Source organism: Marmota flaviventris, chromosome 1 (genome assembly GCF_047511675.1).
Source record: "Marmota flaviventris isolate mMarFla1 chromosome 1, mMarFla1.hap1, whole genome shotgun sequence".
Lineage (NCBI taxonomy): Eukaryota > Metazoa > Chordata > Mammalia > Rodentia > Sciuridae > Marmota > Marmota flaviventris.
In genome coordinates, this window is record NC_092498.1 from 203169559 (window position 1) to 203189539 (window position 19981).

At 42.3% G+C, this 19981-nt stretch overlaps 1 protein-coding gene across 1 annotated transcript; it reads right to left on the reverse strand.

Annotated features, from left to right (window-relative positions):
• Nucleotides 1–1516: 1516 nt before the first annotated feature.
• LOC114090042 (putative serine protease 46) lies at nucleotides 1517–17188 on the reverse strand. Its single transcript, XM_027932067.2, has 5 exons — nucleotides 17104–17188; nucleotides 13383–13560; nucleotides 13019–13278; nucleotides 11968–12131; nucleotides 1517–1780 (listed from the first exon to the last, which is right to left on the reverse strand). Exons 1-5 carry the CDS (start codon nucleotides 17186–17188, stop codon nucleotides 1517–1519), a joined length of 951 nt encoding a protein of 316 aa, XP_027787868.1.
• Between the last annotated feature and the right edge of the window lie 2793 nt (nucleotides 17189–19981).

The following is a 19981-nucleotide window of genomic DNA, read 5'->3' on the forward strand; positions in this document are numbered from 1 at the left end:
AATTAATTGCAGGGGGCCTTTGCCCTAGGGCAGCACGATTAAGCAGATCCGTATGGTTTAAATAGTGATTTTTAAAGTGCATCATTTTTAGCAACTCTTACCTTCTCAGCAAGACTCCTACTTTTCAGATTCACCTGTAGAGGAAAGTGACCCAAGTAAAGAGTCCTTCCACAGAGGAGTGACTTTGGCCATTAGACCACAGTGGGAGCGCGGTCACTTTGTTGGAATCTGGTAAAGGTTTGGTGGTTCAGTGATGCAGATGGGTAATACCTTTAAGTAATGCTGGGGATCCGAGGAGAAGCTTTGGTTCAAAGCTATTGGGAAACTGGAGACTAATAGAAGTCAAGGTAAAAGCTTAATCAAGCCAGGACTTTCTACGTGTGTCAGGGCCTGCAGACATGGGAGGCACCTGAGCAGCCCGGGCATTGTTCCTGAGGTAGGATAGAAGACCTAAGGACAAGTAGAAAGGGAAGGAAAGAGGGACAGTAGTTTTAAATCTAAAAGCCCCATGAACACCCACCTTCACTCCCCAGGCCTATGCCTCTATTCACATGTCCTGAAATTCCTTTCTATGCTATAAGTCAAGAACCTGTCAGGGCTGAGTGAGGTCCCCTTTTCCCTTCGGGAGACCTCCTCGGATCCCACACTGGTGACACTTCAGTCTGAAAAGACAGCGAATGCCCTCTGGTTCCCTGAGGGGAAAGGTGGCTGGCTGTTCTGCATGTGAGGCCAGCAGGGTTTGAAGGGCCCCTGCTACCTCACAGGGCACAGGGCTCTCTCCTCTCCTGCTGGCTAGTTTGAGCCAGTTTCCTGCTATCTGGAGTCTGATGGAGGTTACTGAAGCAGCTCAGAAACTCACACAATCACTTAACACATTCATCCTACCACGCACTCTTCTGTCATCACCCACTCCTGCCAGGGAGGGAGGACCTGGTCAGGTTGTGCAGACCTGTAGGGGGACATAAGGAGTGGGAGAGGCCGGTGGGTTCCAGAGCACTGTCCACAAGCACAGGTCTGTGATCTGGCCACTTTTTCTGGGGAAGAAGCCAGCCTTCATAGGAAGGCCTAAGAGAAAATTCTTCTTATTGACCCAGGGGAGGGCCTCAGGATGGAGGGGTACTGGGGTGACTAAGCAGTGGTTCCGGCCCCTATGTGGCAGAGGAGAAAACTTCAGCCAAAAGAGGGGAACCGTCATGCCAAAGTCACTCAGCCAGCATAAGACAGACACGGGACGAGGCTTTCAGGAAAGGCACAGTTTGATAGAGGACAACCAGGCCTGCTACTGGTGAGGCGGGTTCTAGAGGACTCTGGTCAAAGGCAAGAAGAGGCAAACTCAGTGGCTCCAAGTTCAAGAGCATCTTCATTGAACAGCTTTAAAGGAATAGTAGGTCTAGGGTTCTCCCCCAAAGTCACTCAATGATGATGTCTTATTCAACTTTTGGTCTCCACTTCTTCCCCAGGGCAGAGTAGAGAGGAGGGAGAGCAGCCGCAGGAGTCTTTATCCTAGAAACACCACTCACAGGAGCCACAGGGAGCCCAAGGAGACCAGCAGGATACAGCCAGCGAGGAAGGGAAAGCTCAGGATGGTTGCACCATCTCTGATGGTGCTGGCGAACCTCAGGCCAACAACCTGCTTATTGATCCAGCGGGTAAAGTGTGGGGTGCTGGTGTAGATGCCAGGGTAGCGATGGCGCCCACCACATCGATAGCTCCAGCTCACTATCCCCATCTGGATCCAGGTGTTGTTCAATTTGCAAACAAGGGAGCTGCCAGAGTTCTCCTGCAGAGGAAAGAAAAAGAGGCCTGAGATGGTAGCAGGAGGCCCCCTGAGCATGAACTGGCATAGGCTTGTGCTGTCCCCCAGGATGCAACTTGGCTATGAACCTGCTCTAGGACACATGAGCTCAGCACTGGCCTCTCCATAATCCTTTAGCTTTATCCTGCTAACTCTCTGATCATAACCCCCAGGAGTTTCCCCTTAAGCTCTGGTGGGCCTCCAAAGTGTCCTCATTGACCTTCTTTCCTACAATCCAGCTCACAGAATGAGCTCTCTGAAATGCAAACCTGCTCCCCTCTTTTGTGCAAAAATGGGTGCACAGCTAAGGATAATGTTACAAGGATGTATGTCAAAAGATAAGGCCTGTAATTTCTGGTAATGGTGGGTTTCCTAAGATTTTTTTAAACTTTCTTTACATTCTACTATAATGTTGAAAAAAAAAAAAAAGCTCTTTTTTTTTTTTTTAATGTAATGCATACCAAGATTTACTGGACTTAATCTAAAGAAGACTGCATAAAACACTTAAGGAAAAAATAATAAAGATCTGCCTGAGAATATAACAGAAGACCTGCATTAGTGCACAGATATGCCACTCTTCACAGATGAGACAACTGAATGTAAAAAAATGTCAACTCAGAATTGATTTCTTGTAATATAGAGGACAAGATACCCTAATGGACTTTCTTGCTGGATATCACTAAAACAGTGAGATTTTTTTTAAATGATTATTTTATGCATGTGAGGCCAGCAGGGTTTGAAGGGCCCCTGCTACCTCACAGAGCACAGGGCTCTCTCCTCTCCTGCTGGCTAGTTTGATACATGAATGAGCTGACAAGAAAGTGAAGACTCTTCAGAGCCCAAAACCTACGTGGGAGCTGGAACCCAGAGGGGTCAGTAGAGCCCAGAAGATGGCTTTTGCCCCAAACCCAGTGAGCTGCACTTCAGTTTCTTGGATGCAAGAAAGGCATAAAAGAGAGCCAGGAGGGGTACATAGGAGGAGAGCTCTTGCAAAAAGCTACACCTCTACAAAGGATTACAGCTTCAGAGGAAGCATGAACTGGAAACTGCTTCTCAGGTGAATGTGGAACTCGGGTTCACACCGTCTGAATGATTCAAAAAACCTAGCTGAGAGGGGATGTCACTAAAAGTCGTTCTGGGCTGGTCATACTCTCAGGCACCTGGCAGAAACAAACAGATTCTGTCGGGAGGAAACTACTTTTCAAGCCACCCCTCAAATAACAGCCTACAGAAGTTCCTGGCTCCTCCAAATACTGCCTAGCACACAAAGAAGCTGAGGCCCGGAGAGCCCTCACCAGCAAGCAGAAAAGCCCAGGCAGTGGGACCCTTCCAGTTGAGACCCAGGAACCGCCACACAGAAGCTGCACACGTCTCTAAGCTGCTGTTTCTTAGGCAATGTGGTTGGTGAATAGATGGTGGTGGTTTTATTCTTTCTTCTCCACACATATTTTAGAAATATTCTTTTGTTTATATTCTATACAGAGTAACAACAATTAAAAATGATATGTCAATTCTTACGTTAATCCCTAAAAATTAAGCAATTTCAATTGAAATAAGAGCAGGAATTTTTTTAGGAACTTGACAGTCTGATTCTAAAATGATATTGAAGGATAGTAGTCCATAAAGGACAAGATTTATTTATTTATTTATTTAAATGTGGTGCTGAGGATGGAACCCAGTGCCCCACACATGCAAGGCAAGTGCTCAACCACTGAGCCACAACCCCAGCCTCAGACAGATTTTTTTCAAAGTTTCTCATTATAGAAACTGGGTAGGATTGTTGTGTAAACATAAAAATATACCCATGGGGCAATGGAGAGCCCACAACCTGATGCGCAGGCCTGAGGGGACTTGACGTGTGTTACAGAAGGTATCACGTCTACTGGAAAGAAGGACTCTGCCGTAGATGGCAGAGAAATTGGCTCACCAGATAGAGAAGGAAAATGAAGTTGGATCCTCCAAAACATGCTCTGGAGGAATTAAAACTCTAAATGTGAAAAATGAAATCGATGAAGCTGAAGCATGGGGCCAAGCATGGTGGTGCAGGCCTGTACTCCCAGGGACTCAGGAGACTGAGGCAGGAAGATAGAAAATTGGAGGCTAGACTTGGTATCTTAGCCAGGCCCTCAGCAACTTGGCAAGATCCTGTCTCAAAATAGAAAATAAAAGAGCTGGCAATGTGGCTCAGTGGTAAAGCTCCCCTGGCTTCAATCCCTAGTACCAAAAAACAAAGAAAAACCATATGGGGCCTTATCTTGAGGTGAATTTTATATATATATATATATATATATATATATATATATATATATATATATATATATATATAATTGGGTGCAGGAAAGACACTATATATATAAATGAAGGCTATCTTTGGTGAAAGACACCAAATATCATGGAAGATAGATGATGGATTAAGATGGGGTATTTGCTTTCTGACAACCAGAGGTCGATATCTAGCGAATCTAAGGAACTGGTAAAAATGTCAAGTAGGGAAGAGAGCTACAGGAGAGACAGGGCCCTCACTACCAGGAGATACATTTCCCTGGCCTCTGGGTGAGGCAGGGTTCACATCAGAGGAAGGAGATGGGGGTACACAAAGAAGAAATCATTTCTTAAATCAATCAGGACTTTTAATAGGACAGGTATTTAGTAGCTGAGAGTAACTAAAAACTATGAACTCTGCTCAAAATGATGATTGGATGAGGAAGGAAGATTTGACTGTCACTGGGCATGTTGAGGGGGGACTATGATGATTTCAAAGAATAAAACCATTTTCAATGTGAATATCCTAACAAATTGAGATTCCTCAAGAAATTAGAAGAGGTGATATGTAGCACAATATCATTTGTGCAAATGATATTGAGCAACAGTATTGTTAAAAAATGCAGACGTCTTCAAGGATGTGTATTGAATATATCTGAGTAGAGAGCCTTTTGAGAGGAAGCTGAAGGAGAAAATCAAGCCTGTAATCATCAAGCCTCCAATTACAGTATGGGGGGTCCTTGCCTGACTGTATGACCCCCTGGACGCTAGGGGCCCAGAGAAAGAGTGAAACCCAGAGAGAATAGTAGAGAGACAGACAGATGGGTGGACATTGTATGTGAACAACCTCCTACCATAGCAAAATAAAACCAGAACTCAGTTAACAAAATATGAACAACCCCACCAGAGAAAAATAAGTTTCAAAAGTATTAAATTACAAACAATTAAAATCTATAATTAGAATGTTGAAACACAAGAACACTACATATTGCAAAGCCATGGGCCTAAAGTGAACAAAGTTTAGCTCTTGTCTAAAATGCATTTTTTAAATTAGAACATTATCTTTATACAGAGTATTTAGGTTCCTTTTGACTGGAATTTGATTTCAGTCCCCATTCCCCCTCCTCTTCCCTCTTCTCCTCCCTCCCCTAAAATACGTTTAACAAAACAACATATTACCCAAGAATGACTCCTCAAAGGAAAACATGTCTATGTGTTTGTTTTTTTGTTTAATTATTGCAGTGCTAGTCCTAGAACCCAGGGCCTTGCATATGCTGGGCAAATGTTCTACCCCTGAGTTATACCCCTATTCCTTTTCATTGCATGGTCGATAAGTTGGTGTCCAGGTTGGCCTTGAACTTGAGATCCTCCTGCCTCAGCCTCCTGAGTTGCTGGGTCTATGCAGTTTCCCAATCAACTTCTATCCAATATCCAAGGAGATATCCAATTTATTTCATTTCAAATGCTCCTGAACATGGGCAAATATTTTTCAAGTGAAGCTTACATAGCCCTGATACTTTAACTCAAAAAAAAAAAAAAGGAATAATTATTTCCTTTATCCACCTTAAAGAAGAGCCAGCCTCACTGGAGAAGGGAAAAAAAAGGTTCTGTAGATCATTTGGCATGGACTGATAGACTGTGCTACTCGGGGCTGCTTGTTTACTGAGGCCAGTACTTTTCCTGGGCCTGACATTATCTCAGGGTCCAGCACACAGTGTCTATTGGATATAGTAGCTATTAGGCTTTTTAGGATGTCAGAAACCTTAAATGGTCTTACCAAGTGCAATATTAGCTAAGTTAAAGCTGAAAACCTATGCTGTTGTTTCACTGAGACTTCTGGGAATATTTTAAATATTGCCTTAATGTAACAAGAATATGTTTATGCATTTGTTTATTTATGCATTTTGTCAAATATTAAAACTCTATTTTTATAGCACATATTAGCATATAAGTTTTATTCCAGCCAGGAGAGGTGGCATAAGCCTGTAATCCCAGCAACCCAGGAGGCTGAGGCAGGAGGATTGCAAGTTTGAGGCCAAACTCAGCAACTTAGCAAGGTCCTAAGCAACTTACTGAAACCCTGTCTCAAAATAAAAAGTGCTGGGTATATAGCTCAGTGATTTAGCACCCCTGAGTTTAATACCCAGTACCAAAAAAGAAAAAAAAAAGCCTTTATTCCAAGAGGCATTTTTTTTTTTCACTTGTAAAAAAAAAATGTTTCCACATAAAGAACAGTATTAGAGGACTAGAGGATAATATGTCCAGGATAATAAGGACTTCAAAGCCAAAAAGTTTAATTCTTAAAATACGTTCTAAAAATGACATTATGAATCTAAATTCAGCAGATGAATGAAACAAAAGTACATCATGACCAAGAAGGGGCCATCTTGGAACACAAGGTCAGTGGGCATGATGAATGTGCCCAGAACCTGGGGTTAGAGCAAACAGTCATCTTGAAGGCTGCAGAAAATGTGTTGATAGAGCAGAACATTTACTCCTGAAATAAGCACCACAGCACAACAGAAAGGAACCGCCCTCTCCTCAACAGATTATATGTCAAATTAGACCATGAAATGCTTTTTGGTAAGGTGTGAGAACACTTCCGTGAAGGTCAGTGATGAGCAAAAGCAAAGCTGTGATTCCAGGAGGTTTGGGGGAGAGGTACCCAAAGCAATGAAAAAAGTAAAAACCATAGAAACGTGAAATCACGACTAAATTGCAGGCCAGGAAAGCTCTAGAGGGTCCATTGAAAACTCAAATGTGATTAGAGTTCAGCCAGTGGGGCTCCAGAGTGTTTTTAACAAGGAGGTGTGGGAGCCAGGGTCTAGTAGATGGAAATGGCAGGATGGTTCTGGCTTCACTAAGAACCAGCTATGGACACTGATGTTAATTCACTTTTGAAGGTGCGTTTATGTGTCAAAATATAAGATGACGAATTAATCAGCTTTTTGTTGCCACAATGAAATACTTGACACAGATTACACATGAAGAAAATGTGCCTTTTTTTTTTTTTTTTTTAAGCTCACAGTTCTAGAGACTCAAAATCATCGTGCCTGCATTGACTTAGTTCTGATGAGGGCCATAGCCAATGGCAGATGGTAATGGTGGAAGTGTATGTCAGGCCAGTGATTACCTCTTAAGTCAGGAAGCAGAAACAGAACCAGGGCTGGTTTGTTCCTCTTTTAACAATCTCTTCAAAGGACTCAAGGGGTTGCATGAGAATTAACTTCCAAGAGAATGTGTCCAGTGACCTAAGATCCTGCCATTAGTCTCACCTCTCAAAGTTTTCACTATCTCCCAATAGCTCCACTCTGTGAACCAAGTCGCCCCCCGCCAACAGGATGGACCTTGGGGGAACACAGACTATATCTAAACCACAGTAGGTGACCAGTAGCAGAACGAAATATACATATGTAACTTCTAAACCACTAAAGAAGTGGATCAAAGGGGGAAAAAATCAACCCAAAATTCAAGATGGGGACAAAACCATAAAACAATCTTCCTGATAAATAGATTAAAGGACAGTCCTCAGGTATTTTGGAAAAAAAAATAGCACCCACTTTTATAAATGCAAGCAACCTACTAAAAATTAAATGACAATGACTCATGGAAGACAACAAAGGTTCTGGAATAGAGTTCTGGACATTGCAATTAGGCAAGAAAAAGAATGAAGAGGCACACATATTGAAAAAAGGAGGTAAATTCAGCATTATTTGCAGATATGTCTCTGGGCCTACAAAATTAATGAAAATCAACTAGATCCAGGAAGGTTGTTCATTACCAAGTAAATACACAAAAAAATTAATATAAAAATGCAATGAAAAAACATATTGCTCACAATAAGGACATAATACATAATAACTAGAAATAAACTTAAGAAGCAGTTTGCAATAAGGATATGAAAAAAGCTATAAATTCTTGCTTTGGGGACATATAGAAAAAAAGTAAAATAAAAAGATAGTTTGCCCTCAATTGATCTATTAATTTCCACAAAAAGTTTCCAAGTGATTTTCTTTTTTATGTTATTCTAAGATTGTTTAATTAGAATGAATATCCAGGTAAGTTCTTTTTGTTTGTTTGTTTGTTTATCAGGGATTGAAAGCAGGGTAACTTAACCACTGAGCCACATTCTCAGGATTTTTTTGTATTTTATTTAGAGACAGGGTCTCATTGAGTCACTTAGAGCCTAAGTTGCTGAGACTGGCTTTGAACTCGTGATTCTCCTGCCTCAGCCTCCTGAGCCACTGGAATTACAGACATGCAACAGGGCACCCAACCCCAGGTAAATTCTTTAAATGAAGAATAATGAGGGAATCTCTGCCATACCGCAAACAAAAATAATTATAAAGCTACAGTATTTTTAAAAAATTGGTGGTGGAATATGGATGAGGCTATAAGGGAAAGAAATGACCAAAATGAGATGTGAATTTAGAATATAATAAAGGGAGCATTTCTAAATTATTACCTAAAAACACTAATGTTCAATGAAATATATTTATATAAACTGGCTATCCATTTGGAGAAAAATAAAGCTAGATTCCTTCTCTCAATCTTCCAGATAAATAAAAATTAAAGTATTTAAAGAGATAAATTAGAACATAATGAAAAAAATGATTACAAAAGGTATTTCTGAGCACAGAAAAAAAAACTCATCAAAGGAAAAAAATGATAAGTAAAAATAAAAATTTATATAATTCCATGGGGGAAAACCCACATTGAACAAAAAGAGTAAAACATTGTAGAGCATTTTACAAAGGTTGAAACTTCCAGTGCCCAGAGTTTTTTGGTAGCTTTTAATTTTGAAATAATTTGAGACTTACAGAAAAGTCACAAATACACTCTTTCTCCTCTGGTTCACTAATTGTCAATATTTTACCAATATTTGTTTTATAGTGTCTATTCATATGTACATATACATATTCACATAAATATAAATGTTTATGAAGCATTTGAAATTAAGTTGAAAAAAAATGGCTCTTTTGCTATTAATTACTATAGAATATAATATCCAGAGTTTATATAACCCAATAGAAATAAAAGGAGTTCAACATGAGAACAGGGGGAAAAGTCAGGTAAAAGTGAAATGGTATGTTGCTGAAAGCCATAGCCAAGTAGGAATGACGCATGGCATTTTTGGTTGAAAGGTGACGCCAGCAAGCCATTGAGATGATAATGATTATGTTAAGATGTGCATTTAATTGGAGATTAGACCCCTGCTGTCCGCCATGGGCCTGCTACTTTGGAGCTCTCCCGGGACTCCCGGAGAGTTCCCATTGGTTGGGGAAGTGCGGTAGGAGGGAATTCCTGAGGAGGGATTTCCTGTTGGTGTAGTGTGTCCCGGAAGAAGGCTGCGTGCATGGCATTCGCAGGAGTTTTGGAAATAAAGTTTGTTCCTGTTTGAGTGGCTCGTGATTTTGTGCCCAGTCAGACTGCAGCAGTGTGTTGGACAAAGTGATCATTTTATTTGAACTCCCTTTGTCCCTTTAAATTTTATTTAGAAGGAGAGTTTTTTTCCCTGATCCCAGGTGGGTAAAAACAGAAATGTTTGCTCATTTTGATTAATGTGATCCTAAGAGCTATGATTATATCATCACATAAACATCTCAATTCAGAAATCAGAACTTCCATTTCCATGTAATAATCACAATGTTGGACTGGATGTAAAGTAAAACTGCTATCTAGGGCTTTGGCCAGAGGGAGGGAGAAGTAAACACTGTGCTCTCCTTTCCCCACCTTCAGCTCCCCTCCTCCCATCCAGTCCTGCTAACCTTGTCTTCTGAACCCGCCAAGGTTAAAGCATCAGGAGAAAGACCTATCATAACCCAAGTCCAACCCTCCCACCCCCCCACCCATATGATGTAGCCATATAAGAGAAATACTATTCAGTAATTAAGGAGACAAGAATATATTTAAATATATGGACATGGAAAGAAATCCAAGATATATTGCAAGTGAAAATTTAAAAGTTGGGGAATAAAAACTATATACTTAGGTTTTGTTAAAAGTCAAATCCAGGGGCTGGGGTTGTGGCTCAGTGGTAGAGTTCAATCCTCAGCACCACATAAAAATAAATAAATAAAATAAAGGTATTGTGTCCAACTACAACTAAAAAAAAAAGTCAAAACTAGAAAAAAAACTTATTTAGGATATTTGTACACAGAGAGTATTATTAGGGATATAAACTAAATAATCTTAAGTTAATTTTATTTAAGTTTATTAATTAAAGTTAATTTTAAGTTAAATACTAGGTAGCTTGATTATAGGAGAGTCTAATTTACATTTATGTGTTTCTTTTTTTAGAAATAAAATGTATGCATTTCTTTCCAAATCACAAAACAAATTTTAAAATAAAAGTGGAGATGATGGAATGACAACAGTACAAAAATTAAGAGATACATTCAAAGTTCAAATCAAGGGTAATTTCACAATCATAATTACATCAAACACAGAACAAGAACAATTCAACTTTTTTGTTCAAGACGGTATAAAAAGACAACCAAATCACACCCAAGAAAAGCAGACAAATTAATAGAAATGGAAAATAATGAAATGAACATTAAAAAATATAAGCCAAGAAGTTTTGGTATGTTCCACCTAACTGATACTACTATAGAAATAATTTTATGACTACTAGGAATTTGTGGAAATCAAAAAAGGCTACATATCAAGATTCATAGCACAAAGCTAAAGAGGTATTTAGAGGTAAATTTATAGCCTCTGATACTTGCATTAGAAAGGAATAAAGAAAGGCCAAAAGTAAATTATCTAGATTAACTCACAAAGTTAGCCCCTGGATCTATAAAAGATTGATGAGAGAGCTTACAGTCAATGCAGGAAATGTTTTTTGGTTTTGTTTTGTTTTGTTTTAGTGACCGCCACTTGGATAATTGGAGGTCCATGTGAGGAAATAAATGAAAATAGTTCCCTACCTTCCACCATTCACAAATAATGCCACATGCATTCAAACTGTGGAAACTGAAATTTCCAAACTTTTTGGAACAAAAGATAGAATGGAACTAGGGAAAAGGAAGGATTTCTTTTTTTTTTTTTTTTTAAGAGAGAGAGAGAGAATTTTTTAATATTTATTTTTCAGTTCTTGGCGGACACAACATCTTTGTTTGTATGTGGTGCTGAGGATCGAACCCAGGCCGCACGCAAGCCAGGCGAGCGCGCTACCACTTGAGCCACATCCCCAGCCCAGGATTTCTTAAATAAGACACAAAAAACATAAGCCAGAAAGGAAAATATGAAATAGTTGACTATAATAGAATCTAAATGGCTTCTCAGCAAAGGACAGCATTAAAAGTGAAAAGCCAAATGGAAAGCTAGGCAAAGGTATTTGCTATACGTAGAATTAGCATCCAGAATATAAAGCTAAAAAGACAAGAAGAAACATGTACAAAGTATATGGGTAAGCAATTATTAGAAGAGGAATCATGAAGAGTGAATACACAGAAAAATGTACAACCACACTGGAAATTGCAGACATGCACAATTGGGGAACCATTTCTCATCTATCATAATGGAAAACACTTTACAGTCTGACGATACCCAAAGCTGGCAAAGATATGGAGCAATGTGACTCAAACACTGCTGAAAGATTATGTATCATATTCTTTTCAAAGAACCGCTTTGGAAAATAATTTGGCAATCAGAATTAAGATGAAAGTTAATACAACCTATGACCTTCCATGCAAGAGGCAAGATGCATGTGGCTAATGTTCAGAAGCATTAAAATGACCTGAGAAGTACTACCATTATTGTCATCATTGTGGTCAGGGCACCCCAATTTATGGATGGGAAACTGAGGCTCAGTGGAAGGAGGTTCCTATCGAGTCTCCCAGGGCCAGGTGGTGAGGAAGGCTTGACCCCAGAAAACCTCCTCCCTGCCCCATCCACACATTCCACACCTGGCAAGTGTCTGAGCCCAATTCTGAGCTGGCACACAGCATGTCATCCCCGATGAACTGCTTCTGGTCCTTGGAAAGGAGGAACTGGTACCGTTGATTGCAGAAATTATTGTGTATGATCCTGACAGCCACCTCCTGAAGACTATAGGGGGACTTTTGGGCCACTGAGAAGAGAGAGAGAGAGATCTTGCCTTGTCATCGCCTCAGCTTTTTGGAATATTTCCAGCTCAGAGTTGTCCATATTCACTACTAAGAAGCAGGCCATTTCCTGGGTTGGCAATTTACAAAGGCCTCCGCTTAGAGCCTGATTATTGTAGGTACATGTATGATTGCACAAATGGTGTCACTCTACTTTGAGTACAACCAGAAAAGTCAAAAATTGTGCTCCATTTGTGTACAATGAATTGCAGAGCATTCTGCTGTCATGTATAACTGATTAAGGGGGGGGGAAGGAAGAAGGAAAAAAGAAAATTAAGCAAAAAGATTCTCTAGGGGCTTGGAATGACAACCAGGCACGGACTTCCTATTCAGCTTCTGTGAGGGTGACCTCTGCTCTGTAGCCACCTGATAAGGTGAGACGCTCAGGTGAGACGCTCCTGAAAGGCAGAACCCCATGAAGGCTCCCAGACATTCAACTTCAGATAGCACCAACAGGGGTCAGATCTCTGGGAATTTTGGGTGCCTCAAGGTAATCAGAGCACCTATGACTAAAAAGGCCTCCTCAAGGCCTCAAGACCTCCTGAAATCAGGGATCTGGAGACCTGTAGACACAGAACCCCATTCACAGCCAATAATTAACTTCCTGCCATGCTGCAGGGTCAGGACATTATATTGGATTTCGACTGAGGTTCATGCAGGCCTTGTCTTTTTTGCACTAGAATACTGTGTATGTCTATGTTTCGAGGAGTCAGTGACACTATGTGGCATAGTAGGTGCTCAGGAAATGTTAGCAGAAGGTAACTGAGTGAATAAAGAAATGAACAAATGAGCCTTTGATGGGGTTGTGCTCTGCAGGGACAGGTGTCTTGGGACTTCTCTCACCTGCACTCACCTTCATCCTTTAGGCGTCCCCACCCAATGGTCCAGCACATGGAGCCGATGATCAGCTTGAAATGGACAGAAGGGAGGCAGACGGGCTGGACAAGGGGGGACCAGTTGACAGCATCTTTGAGCTTCATGAGGGCAATGTCCTGGGACATAACATTGCTGTAATTTTCATGGATCACAATGCGAGAGACCAGTAACTGGGTGGTGGCATCTGGGCGTTGCTGGACTCCTACCTTCACAGAGTACTTTGTGGGGTCCTTAGATCTGCAGGGCCGAGGTAGGAGGCAGATGGCTGCAGCAAGGCCATGCAAGGTCAGCGAGACTGGGGCTAAGCACAAGGCCACCCAGCCAGACCCCCTGCGACTGACCTCTGCAGGCAGTGTGCAGCTGTGAGGACCCACTGTTGGTGGATGAGGGAGCCACTGCAGATGTACACTCCCAGGAACAGGATGCTCACTTGCCATGGCCACTTGCCCACCTCCACCAGCCTTCCTTTCTCCACCCTGCAGGAAATGTTGGTTTGACCGCAAGTCTGGAACCAGGCCCCTAAAGAAAGAGGTGGAGAGGGGGCAGCGAAGGGCAACCCTCACACCCCTGGATACAGCAGACTGGGAAAAAGAACAGCTACCGCCACATGCACATGTAGGGAGGGACCTTTCCCATCACCTCAACCAAAGACCAAAATGCTCCACATTATAAAGAAAACCCCCGAACAGTGGGAACTAGACAACGCTTTCAGGGCTTCTTATGAGCCATCACCCCAGGACTCATACATGTCCACATTTCATATGAACAGATGACTGGGGGACTTAAGGGGAGAAAGAGTCATCAGAGGGGTATGCTGTCAACCAGGGGGTAGGTGGTGGGGTAGCAGTGAGCAGGGTTGCCTGTCAGTTGTGGCCAAAAAGAAATGGATAGTTAATGTTGTATTGTAAAACTCCAGCTCACCTTGACCTGGACTACAACCTAGAGGCATGGTCCTTGGGACCATGTAAGAGAGTGAACAGAGACTCTGAACCAAGGGTTTTGAAACTGTCCTGTGACAGAGGTGAATTCCCTCTAGAGAACTCTCAGGGCAAAGGTGCCAATAGAGATAGCCCAGTTTCTATTGTTCAGTAGGAGGCTCTGTGCCAGCCACAGAGCTATTCAGTTCTTAACCTTGAGTTTCAGACACCAGCTATTCAGGGCGGGGGAAGGGAGGCTAGAAAGATATGGGCTCAAGCTGATAATCATAAGCTGTTCATACTCATGACCTTGGCTCTATTTGCCTTGAAGAAACTTTTCCACAATAATCCTTTAAATAATAAAACTTATATAATAAACATGCTGAGCTTGCTTGTGGTTGGTCTTACTCCCTTCATAGGTTGGCTGAACCACCAATCCCCAGCTTTTTCTCTATTTATGTGTCTGTTTGTCTCTTCTCCATCCCCTCACTGCCTGGTCTGGTTATCTCCCTGGAATTAACGGGCCATGCCAGCAGCACTGGCCCATTCCCTTCTTGCTTCTCACTGGCCCCAAGGGCAGGGGAGGGGGAGAAGAGACTGCACTGAACTAGAAATAAGATTGAGGTTTTAAACAGGACCTGCCGGGGCTAATGTTTTTATTTGTTTTTTTTTTTTTTTTAGGTATACGTGACAGTAGAGTGTATTTTGACATATCGTACATACGTGGAGCATAACTTCCCATCCTGATGTGGAGTTACACTGGCCATGTATTCATATAGGAACACAGGAAAGTTATGTCCGATTCATTAATTCATTCATTCTACTGTCTTTCCTATTCCCGTCCCCCTAGACTGATTTTAAATAACTGAACTTTATAAAGGGTAAGAAAGGGAGAAGGGTTGGAGACCCAGATTACAGAAAAATGAAAAGGTTTCTTATTATAGGCTGCTGTCAAGTCTGGATTGGTCAACGAAATGTTACACGCCATCACGGATGTCTTATAGAGGCAGGGTGGGACACACTGCATACCACAAACTGTCGCGTGGCTACAGAAAGTCTGTTTCCCTGGCCGCATGGTATGCAGAGCTGAACAGAAGCACAGGATCCAGCAGCCTCTGCCGAAGCTTGGTTGGCCTCACCTGGAGGAGTCCCAGGTGTTGGAAGGGACAATAATAAACAGACTAGGCTAATAACAAAAGTGACCTGTGCATGTTAGTGGAAACATCTACTGGCCCTGCCCCACTGAAATCCCTCGGGGGGGGGGGGGGGGGGTCACAAACTGCTATGCTTTGGTGTAATTTGAGTGTCCTCTCAATATGTAAAGATTTGGTCCTCGCAGTGCCATGATGGGAGGTACTGTGGGTCTTTAAGAGGTGGGGCCTTGTGGGAGGTCCTTTGGTCATTGGGGCGTGTCCTCAAAGGAGACTGAGAGACCCCCACCTGACTCTCTTCTCTCTTTCTCTGCTTCTTGGCTTGAGATGTGAGCACTCATTACTGGGACACCAGCTCCTTGAACATCATCTGTCACCTTTGCCAGAGAACAAAGCAATTCTTCCCATCCCACCCTGACAGATCTTGGATTTTGAACTTCCAAAACTGCAAGCCAATTCAACCTCTTCACTTCATAAGTAGGTCATCTCAGGTATTTGCCTGCAGTAACTCAAAGCTAATTAATACATAGGCCATTGATGTTTGGACTCCTTCATATGGTGTGTACCAGGCTCTTGTCACTAAGGTACATAGACAGTTCCCTTGCCACAGACTTCCACGGCTAGATGCTTTTACCCTTAACCTTCCATAGGAATCTACAGGCACTCTATGAGCCCTCAAGACCAATCCACAGAGTACTGTCTTATCTTACCTGCTTAATGCTCCATTCTTGTCCATGTCCCTTTCCACTGGCTGTCCTATTTTCTGTCTCCCACAGGAGAAGCCATGTTTCTGGTCCTTTTCCTACACTATGGTGGTTTATGACTATACCTATTTTGTCTCCAATTACAGCCTGCCCCAATCAAAACTGTTTCACATTGGGAGGAAGGTGAGGGCTTCCAGAAGCTTGCCGGTTTCTTTCTCATAAAGTTAAGGCCCCAGAGAGCCAGAGTTCTGCAGGAAGAACTTCACCACTTACACAAGTGACAGCTCTAGGTAGCAGGGCTGGCCTTTTCCCCAATGCTCCCTGCCCTCAGTAGGCTCCTAGGTCTCAACGAACACCCCCTCCTTAGAACTCCTGTCCAGGACTGAGCTGACCTCAACCTCCATCCCCAAATCCTTATTCAGAATTTGCAGGATCTGGCCTGGAGATGGATGCCAGCACCAAGGACAGAAGACAAATCTGATGGAGCCATGATGGATTATACTTGGGAGTATAAGATGTCACAAATCAAGTTGGTCCCAGGCACAAAACTGCCAGTTACTCAAACAGATCCCATTGCAAACCTTGTCCTCCACCTCTCCTTGGAGGCCCAGAGTCAGAAAGAGCAAGGTCACTTTTAAGCAGGACTATGTCATTTCTCACACTCACACTGGTCAACAGAGGGTATGTATTGGCCTTGTCACCTCCATCTCCATAAAGTCAGCCAGCAGACTAAAGTGGTAGTCTCTTAGGATAAGAGCCCAGAGATCTTCTGTCACTTGTGGTCAAACTTTTCACTTCCAAAGAATCTTTTGAATTCCGGTGTCACCTGAATCCTGGTATTGAATCCTGGCTCCGCCACTCTCAAGCCACAAAGGTCTCTCTCTGGGCCTGGGTTCCCTTCTGTGGAATGGTGTCCCCAGGACACGGGTACTGCCTTATGAGCCATCTCACCAGTGCCGATCTAGAGTGAGTGGACACTCCCTTGGCACACTGCCATTGTCACAGGTCCTGGTCCTCCCAAACAAGCTCATCTGTTCCATGGGTATTAATCTCTTCCTCCATTTTTGTTCCCTCATGTGCTCATGGTCACCCTAAAAGTAGGAACTGGCCCAACATCATATCATATGGCAGGTCCCCATGAGGTCATAGCCCACACCCATCCTCTCAGTCTGCTGAGGATGTACACCTCAGGATATAAACCTAGCGAGGCCCTCCAGGCACGAGGACAACTGACGTAGGTGCCCAGGCAGACAGACCCCTTCGGCCTCCATCCACACCCTGAAGTCCTACCTTCCACAAAGGGCAGATTCTCAAGTCGGCCAGAGAACAATGCAGGTCTGATATAACCCCGGAGATTCCCTGGCCCACATGCCATGGCAAGCCGATGTTTGGCCCTTACTGTTTCTTTTGATGGAAAGTGGGGACAAGGAAGGCGGGGCATCTCCATTGTGTGAGGATTCTAGAATTCATGGTTTATTCAGGACAGCAGAACATGGGTTTCTGCCCCAAGGTTGGGCTTATCCAGCTGCAGTAGCAGCGAGACTCTGAGAAGGAGACTGGATGGTCACAGCAAGGCCCTACCAGGGCCATGAGGTGATGTTGCTGTCAGGAACCTTCCTGGAATGGTACTGCTGATGCCCAGCACTGAGCCCAGACAGAGCCCTAACTCAGCTCTCAGTATGACCCTCCTGCCCAGCCTTGGCCTTGACAATACCTGGGAAAGAGCTCTCTACTGGGGCCCAAGCTCAAGACCTTGCTCGCCTCTTCCTTTTCCTTTAGAATTATCCTGCAACTCTCTGACCATTACTCTCAGTAGCTTCCTACTTAAGCCCTGGTAGGCCTCCAAAGTGTCCTCATTGACCTTCTTTCCTACAATCCTGCTCACAGAGCGAGCTCTTTGAAATGCAAACCAACTCCCCTCTTTTTGTGCAAAACTGGTTGCATCAGAAAAGAATGATGTTACAAGGACATATGTCAGAAGATAAGGTCTATAATTTCTGGTAATGGTTGGTTTCCCGGGATTTTTTTAAAAAACTTTCTTTGTATTCTACTATAATGTTGGGGAAAATAGCTCATTTTTTTTTAATGTCATGCAAATTTTCTGGACATAATTAATCTAAAGACGAGTTGGGCCAAGAGGTGGGAAACCAGACTAAAGCAATAAAAATAAAAGAAAATTTAAAATAGTCAAAGTCAAAGATTGGTCACCTATGCAATTTGTCAGGGGGCTGGAGATATAGTTCAGTTGGTGGAGTGCTTGCCTCGCATGCACAAGGCCCTGGGTTCAATCCTCAGCACCACAAAAAAAAAAAAAGATTCTAAGCAAAATGGCAACAAATTGTATGCCTAGGATTTTAGGCATTCAAATTTACCTAGGATTACCATTGACCTAGTAGTGTAATTCAGTATGTGAATAAATAAGAACCATAAAATCAAGTTAGTAGTCCACTGTTGCATCAGCAGGACCCAAGATAGTCTCTGGCACAAAGAAGATTCTTGAATAAATATCTGGGGGCTGGACGAACAAATGAAGTAAAGGCCATCCTATGTACTCCCACTATTATCACTACTATTTTGTATTGTGCTGGAATTTCAGGCAATAACATTACAAAAAAGAAATGAATAGTTTGATTTTCAGAAAGGACAAATGGAACCTGTTACCATTTGAGGTGATTTGATTACTCCCAAATAAGTGAAGAGAACTGCTGGGAGCCATCTGCAAGCTGTGGGTAAACCGAGCAAGGTTGGAGCCATTAGGTAGGAAAGCTTGGTATCAGGAGCTCCCAATAGGAAACAGCTGCCTTGAGAAAGCCTGGTTCCTGTGGCGTCCTACCAAGCTCACTGCTCAAGTTCTAATAGCTCCTGGAGATGGGTGTGGCTTGCCAAAATGCCAATCAACCTGTCTACTATAAGACCACACCGAGAAGCAAGCACCGAAACAGGACTCCTTCCACTGAAACCTTACCCCTGCCTTTGATGTGCTCCCCCTTAAATAATTGGAGCCTTTTTCAGTTGTTCACTTGCAGCTCCTACCAGGACTGGCGCTCTGTTTTAAATCTAATTTCTACCTCTGCCTTTATTTCTTCCTGTTTATTTCAGATTTTTTATTTTCCCAGGCAGCTCACATCTCCTGGGCAGAAACCTTCTTTGTTGGGGTGCTGGTCACCTGGATAGAGAGATACCAACTAAAAAAACTACTGAATTGAAAAGATAGTTTTAGGGGCTGGGTTTGTGGCTCAGTGGTAGAGCACTCGCCTAGCACCTGCAAGGCCCCAGGTTCGATCCTCAGCACCACATAAAAATAATTAAAGATATTGTGTCCAACTACAACTAAAAAAATAAATTTAAAAATATATATATATATATAAAGAAAAGATAGTTTTAAGGATTGGGGATATAACTCAGCGGTAGACACATGCAGAGTTATCATGCGTGAGACCATTGCTTGCCCACCAGCACTGCAAAAAGATAAATAAACAAAACAGTTCTGCAAGTCAACCAGAAATCAAGATCACTATCTCTAAAAATCCATCAATAGCTTTATAATACCTGACATGTAGAATTGTGCAAAAGGTAATGAGAAGAGATATCATTTACAATACAACCAAAATTTGCAATGTACTTAGAAGTAAACTTAATACTTACCCAGACATCCATGAATAAAACTATAAAACTGCTGAAAAGATAAAGAAGAGCTGAACTAATGGAGAAATATATCTCTGGTTAGAAATGATACATATATCTCTGTAGAAATGAGAGTTCTCCCCAAAATACTATGTATATTTAATTCCAAACAAATACCAATAGCATATTTTTGAGAAGTGTTCTGCAATTTCATTTTTCTCCACCTTTTTAAAATTGGCACATTATGATTGTACATATTGATGGGATTTGTTGTTACATATTCATGCATGCACATGCTACAGTGATATAACTTGGCCAGTATTATCCCCCAGCACTTCCTCTGCTATATTCCCCACCTCCCACACCTTGGTCCCTTTGATTTTCATGACATCTCCCTATCTTTCTTTTCCTTTTTCCTAAGTATGTACATATGAGAGAAAACATGAACCTTGACCTTCTCAGTTTCATTTATTTTGCTTGTTGTAATGGTCTTTAGTGCTTGCAAATGACTTAATTTCATTTTTCTTTATGATTAAATAAAACT

Bases quoted from the DNA above. Each gene is read 5' to 3' on its own strand.
- LOC114090042 (XM_027932067.2), bottom strand. From the start codon at position 17,188: ATGGCATGTGGGCCAGGGAATCTCCGGGGTTATATCAGACCTGCATTG. The intron at 13,561-17,103 runs GTAGGACTTCAG...CTCTTTCTTTAG, and splicing joins GAATCTGCCCTTTGTGGAAG to GGGCCTGGTTCCAGACTTGC. The intron at 1,781-11,967 runs GTGTGGAATGTG...TTTCCTCTGCAG, and splicing joins TGGGCTCAGACACTTGCCAG to GAGAACTCTGGCAGCTCCCT.